We start from the raw sequence: 6,563 nt of genomic DNA, 5'->3' as shown, positions 1-6,563 counted from the left end.
TTTCCAGTCCCGTGTGGCAGTCAGGGATCCTGAGGGAAAAAAAACCACTTTGCCTGTCCTGCTCAGCTTCTCCAATGCCACATTGTTCCAGGTACAGCCACGAGTCGAGTTGTTCTGGTGCTCAGAATGGATCTCCTGAGGAACATTCCTGATCTGCAGATGTGTCATGTCACAAAGAGCTTCAGAGAAGGGAGATGGAGACCCAGGAGGGAATTTGCTTCTTGAGATAAAGAGTTCATGTGACAGCCAAGCAAATCCTACTAACTATCAGAGAAAAAAATCCTAAGCAGAGAAGAAGCTCTGGTTAAGTGTTAGGGCTAAGCAGCAGGGTAAGAAGAGCATCGTTGTGTGTATCTGGTCATAAGAGCCATGGGGGAACTCAACCTAAACCTGACATTTTGGGGTGTTTGTGGCTAAAAACAGGTTGTGACCAATTGTATTTGGTGCATGGATGAGGTGGGATGGGATAAAACTCTGCGAAGGGATTAAACTGCACAACTCCCCCCAACTCTGAGGGGAGGACAGGGGACTAAGCCTGTAGGAAGATCCTACCCAGGGTGTGTGTGATGCTGCTGCACACACAGCCACACACACACAGTACACACACACTCTTGGCAACCAAATACTTATTGACATCAAGAAAGTCTATCAAAGTCCCTTCTGCCCCCCAAAAAGAAGAAAATGCTTAAAAATATCAGTATCCTCCGAGTGAAATCCACACGTTGGGTTTGCTTTACAGATGAGTTAAACTCAGAAACACTCTACATCCTTAACTCCTAAGTGAGCATGGAAGTTTGTCTTCCTGGGCAGGAACCAAGTCCAAATTCTGCAATGGAAGAAAAACAAAACAAAGGAAAAGCAAAGCCAAGATAATTAAAGCAGTCAGAAATCTTATCATTCCATGAAACCCCAACTTTTAATCTCTTTTCTTAGCCTGTACCCAGTGTCTTGACTGCACACAGCTCTGCACCCTAGATTTCCATCAGCTTTTCACCCTAGACTTCCATGCTCCTCACAATCTCAGTGGAAATATCCCAACGTTTCACCCTAGACTTCCATGCTCCTCACGATCTCAGTGGAAACATCCCAACAGAGCAGGAGAGAAATCCTTCCTGGGCAGAGGAAGAAATGGGATTTGGCACCGTTTTCTCTTTCTTCAGGACTTAGTTTGCCCACAAGGAACATGTGAGGAAGGGAGCAAATAATTCCCTCTGGATAATCTCACACACTAGCATAGACACATTTGGGACTTGGAAAGTGCTTAAAGCTTTTCCCTTCACTGGGAATTAGGAAGGAAAAGTACCTCAAGACTTCAATCCATTTCTCACCAAATCAAACCCCATAATGATGCCCTGAAAACTCTGCCCATGATTTCTCTCCTCTGGTTTTCAAGAAATCTTTTCATTCCACTCCATTAAGCCCCAACTCTTAATCTCTTTTCCTTGTCTCTACTCAGTTTCTTGACTGCCCAAAGCTCTTCTCCCTAGACAATGATGCCCTGAAAACTCTGCCCATGATTTCTCTCCTCTGGTTTTCAAGAAATCTTTTCATTCCACTCCATTAAGCCCCAACTCTTAATCTCTTTTCCTTGTCTCTACTCAGTTTCTTGACTGCCCAAAGCTCTTCTCCCTAGACTTCCATCAGCTTTTCACCCTAGACTTCCATGCTGCTCAGGGTTGGAAATACTATACTTCAAAAGAGCAGGAGTGAAATCCTTCCTGGGCAGAGGAAGAAATGGGATTTGGCACCATTTTCTCTCCCACTGTGCTTAGTTATGGAGCAGGAGAGAAATCCTTCCTGGGCAGAGGAAGAAATGGGATTTGGCACCGTTTTCTCTTTCTTCAGGACTTAGTTTGCCCACAAGGAACATGTGAGGAAGGGAGCAAATAATTCCCTCTGGATAATCTCACACACTAGCATAGACACATTTGGGACTTGAAAAGTGCTTAAAGCTTTTCCTTTCACTGGGAATTAGGAAGGAAAAGTACCTCAAGACTTCAATCCATTTCTCACCAAATCAAACCCCATAATGATGCCCTGAAAACTCTGCCCATGATTTCTCTCCTCTGGTTTTCAAGAAATCTTTTCATTCCACTCCATTAAGCCCCAACTCTTAATCTCTTTTCCTTGTCTCTACTCAGTTTCTTGACTGCCCAAAGCTCTTCTCCCTAGACTTCCATCAGCTTTTCACCCTAGACTTCCATGCTGCTCAGGGTATCAGTGGAAATACTTCAAAAGAGCAGGAGTGAAATCCTTCCTGGGCAGAGGAAGAAATGGGATTTGGCACCATTTTCTCTCCCACTGTGCTTAGTTATGTTCATGAGGAAGGGAGCAAATAACTCACTCTGGATAATCTCACACACCCTCAGACACATCTGGGACTTGAAAAGTACTTAAAGCTTTTCCTTTCACTGGGAATTATGAAGGAAAAGTACCTTAAGGCTTCAATCCTCATTTCACACTGAAACGAACTCCATAATGATGCCCTGAAAACTCTGCCCATGGTTTCTCTCCTCTGGTTTCCCTGTTGGGATTTCTCAGCTGACAGCATGGAGCTCTCAGTTTTGACATGAGGATTACAGGTGGATTAAGTGCTCAAACAATCCCTCAGGGTGATGTTAAAGCCATGGCATGTGCTGGAATTAACTGCACATCACTGACACTGTCTGGATAACACCAGTCAGAGTTCAGGAATGAGAACACCAACAGGGAGAATCCCATGAGGAGCCTCACCTGGACTTGGGAAAGTGCAATGAATCAGTTATTTGTAGGCAAAGTGAGAGGCTCAGTCAGATCCAGGAGCTTGGTCTGGCCAAGGGCAACTGCACTGAGCATCCCTGAAATGCACAGCTGGGCGGTGGTGGGCAACATCTGCATGAGCCCAGGGCCAGCACAGCTCCTGCCCTACCACTGAAACAAAGGCTTTGCAGTCTGGATGAGAAGCTTTGGGATAAAAATCTCCCAAACACCCTTTTGGGCTGATTAAAAATAGCCAAAAGCTCCTAAGGTTCCTGAGCCCCAAACCCACCACGTCGGCCCCATGCTCACCTGCAGCCTGAACGTGCATGGAGAGGCTCCTAGAATCTGGAGGAGAGGGTCCTGAAGGTTGTTCCAGCTAGAGATCCCATCATGTTCTTATCAAACCCTTGCTGGAAAGTAGATGGATAGAAGTGCAGTGAGATCATCTCAATTTCATAGCTTCATAGCATGTTAAGGGGTTGGAATGGAGTTTAGAGATCATCCAGTCCCAACCTCATGCCCTGGGCAGGGGCACCTCCCAGCAGACCATTCCCACTCTGTTAGCTGTCTATTGCCATTTGACAGAGCCTCCTGCCCAAACTCTGCATCTCTTCTCCACTTCCGAAGTGCTTTGTGCCCAACCAACCTCCTTTGCCTCTGTGAGCCATTGGCACATCACCCCTCCTGATGGACTTCACAGAGGCATTGAGTCACAATGGGTTGGCTTGGAAGGGCCTTAAAGCTCGTCTCTTCCCACCTGTTAGCTGTCTATTGCCATTTGACAGAGCCTCCTGCCCAAACTCTGCATCTCTTCTCCACTTCCGAAGTGCTTTGTGCCCAACCAACCTCCTTTGCCTCTGTGAGCCATTGGCACATCACCCCTCCTGATGGACTTCACAGAGGCATTGAGTCACAATGGGTTGGCTTGGAAGGGCCTTAAAGCTCGTCTCTTCCCACCTCATGGGCAGGGCAGGGACACCTTCCACCAGCCCAGGTTGCTCCAAGCCCTGTCCAACCTGACCTGGAACACTCCCAGGAATGGAGCAGCCACAGCTCCCAGGGATGGAGCAGACACAGCTGCTCTGGGCAACCTGTGCCAGTGTCTCAGCACCTCATAGGGAGGAATTCCTTCCCAATATCCCGTCTGTCCCTGTCCTCTGGCAGTGGGAAGCCATTCCCTGTGTCCTATCATTCCATCCCTTGTCCCAAGTCCCTCTGCAGCTCTCTTGGAGTCCCTTTAGGCACTGGAAGGGGCTCTGAGGTCTCCCTGGAGCTTCTCTTCTCCAGGCTGGACACCCCCAGCTCTCCCAGCCTGGCTGCAGGGCAGAGAGGCTCCAGAATCCTGGAATGGTTTGGGATGGAAGTGATCTTTAAGCCCACCCAGTGCCACCCCCTGCCATGGGCAGGGACACCTCCCACCAGCCCAGGTTGCTCCAAGCCCTGTCCAACCTGGCTTTGAACACCCCCAGGGATGGAGCAGCCACAGCTGCTCTGGGCAGCCAGCAATGCTCTTCCTTACATTGCTTTCCATTCCCCAAGAGCAGATCTTCTGCAGCATTCTGAATGAAACCTTCATTTAACCATTCCCTGAGTATTACTTCCTTCTGTTCCTCATCCTGAAGGCACAGGCAAGGCTTGCATGCTGCCTTGCCCTTGCAGACTCCCAACCTTCATCTGCTGTTTCCCTATGCAAAGAACATCTGTGTGAATACCAGAGTGGTTCAGTCCCATCAGAATGGGCTGGCAGAGGCTGCTGAGCTGAGCTGGCACAGAGCTACCGCAGCTCCTGGGGAGAGAGTCCTTAACTGGTGACATGAGTGATAGTTAGGTGCTCTCTGCCTTCCTGCCCCCAGGAACTCCCTGTGCACATATTCCTCCTGCTCTTTAATTTGCTCCTTTGCTCTCTGTAGGTGCTGCTGCTCTTGGCTTGGAAAATCACAGCTTATTCAAAGAAAGCCACTGGCAGCTGCAGCTGAGAGTTGGAGCTGGTCCCTGGAGCTGGGAGCTGGAGCTAGGACATGGGAGTTGGGAGCTGGGAACTGGGAATTGGAGCTGGGAGCTGAGAACTGGGAACTGGAGCTGGGAGCTGGTCCCTGGAGCTGGGAGCTGGAGCTAGGACATGGGAGTTGGGAGCTGGGAGCTGGGAACTGGAGCTGGGAGCTGAGAACTGGGAACTGGAGCTGGGAGCTAGAGCTGGGAGCTGGTCCCTGGAGCTGGGAGCTGGAGCTGAGAACTGGGAACTGGAGCTGGGAGCTGGAGCTGGGAGCTGGTCCCTGGAGCTGTGAGCTGGAGCTGAGAGCTGGAGCTGGAAGCCAGAGCTGGGACCTGGGAACTGGTACATGGGAGTTGGAAGCTGGGAGCTGGGAGCTGGAGCTGGGAGTTGGGAGCTGGGAGTTGGGAACCAGAGCTGGAGATGGGACCTGGCTCAGTGCCCATCTGGCTCTGTCCTTTCACAGCTTCTATTTCCAGGGAGCAAACCAAATCCCAAATATTCCTCCTCTTGGTTTAAGAGCTGCAGGGGTGAGGTAACCACAGGGCAGGGCTATGGACACAGGAGAAAACAGAGGGAAGAGAGGAGGGACCTTGACAGGGATCTGCTGGGACATGCTGCTCCTGCACCATGGACTGAGATGAATCTCCTGAACTAGTGTGGAACATCCAGGGCTGTTCCAGCCCAGAGCAGTGAGTGCACCAGGACCCCAGGGCTGAGGTAGCTGTGTCCTGGAGGAGCTCACCTAAAGCAGCAGCATCCCCAGGGAGAAAGGTGCCTGACAGGCTGCTTAGTCTCTAAAGTCAGTCCCAGCAGTTGCAGCTGCCACTTGCTGTCTCTGGCTTGGACCTTGGGCAGGTGCCCAAGTGCTGAGAACATTGTGGTGGCTCCTCCTGGCCCCTGCCTGCCCTCCCTGCTCAATCACAGCCTTTGCAAACTTACTGACTTCAGCAAGTGAGTCAAGACCAGCATTGTCCTTGTCACCCAAGAGCAGAAGTGTTGTCCTTACCTGCTTGAGCACATTCTGGAGCTCCCTGTTGGACCAGAGGTCTGTCAGGAGGAGGCGAGCGGCTTCGGCTGCCTTTGGACAGGAGCTGCAAGATGAAAGCAAACCCCATGAATTCTGGCAGGGCATGGAGCTGCAACCCACACATATCACCAACAGCCTTTGAATAAGCTCATCTCCAGCTGGGCCTGGCTAGACACGATGGAATAGTGTCAAAAAACCCCTCCCTGCTCCCTCATCAGTGTTACAGGACAACAACCTCTGGGAACAGAACAGGACACATCGCAGAATAACCAGAGCTGGAAGGGACCACAAGGATCATCAATCCAACTCCTACACAGGACACCCCAGCAATCCACCCAGTGCCTGAGAGCATTGGCCAAACACTCCTGGAGTTCTGTCAGTCTTGGGGCTGTGACCACTGCCCTGGGGAGCTGTTCCAGTGCCCAAATACCTCTGGGGGAAGAACCTTTTTCTGATAACCAACCTAACCCTACCCTAGTGCAACTTCAGACCATTCCCTGTGTCCTGTCACTGGTCACAGAGCAGAGGTCAGAGCTGCTCCTCCACTTCCTTCCATGAGAAAATTGTATACAGTGATGAGGTCTCCTCTCAGTCTCTTCTTCTCCAGCTGAATAGCCAAGTGATCTCAGCCACTCCTCATATGGGTCCTCATGACCTTTCACCATCTTTGTTGCCTCCTTTGGACACTCTCTAACAGCTTTAGATTTTTCTTATCCTGTGGTGCCCAAAGTGCACACAATGAAAAATGAAAGAGAGGGAAGGATCTTAGTGGTACAATGAGCATTGAAGTGCACAGAAGGAGTT

General features: G+C 50.3%; 1 protein-coding gene across 1 annotated transcript in view; it reads right to left on the bottom strand.

Annotated features, from left to right (window-relative positions):
* Positions 1–3,077: 3,077 nt before the first annotated feature.
* PKP1 (plakophilin 1) overlaps positions 3,078–6,563 on the bottom strand; it is a gene marked incomplete at its 5' end in the record, with an annotated part of 47,787 nt that continues 44,301 nt past the window's right edge. Inside the window, 2 exons of the mRNA XM_009077754.1 lie at positions 3,078–3,149; positions 5,739–5,823. Coding sequence (XP_009076002.1) covers positions 3,078–3,149; positions 5,739–5,823 — 157 coding nt within the window. The remainder of the gene's footprint in view (positions 3,150–5,738; positions 5,824–6,563) is intronic.

This window comes from Acanthisitta chloris, unplaced genomic scaffold (genome assembly GCF_000695815.1).
Source record: "Acanthisitta chloris isolate BGI_N310 unplaced genomic scaffold, ASM69581v1 scaffold5830, whole genome shotgun sequence".
NCBI classification, from domain to species: domain Eukaryota; kingdom Metazoa; phylum Chordata; class Aves; order Passeriformes; family Acanthisittidae; genus Acanthisitta; species Acanthisitta chloris.
The sequence above is the reverse complement of the archived record's forward strand: the minus strand, read 5'-3'. Positions and strand labels throughout refer to the sequence as shown.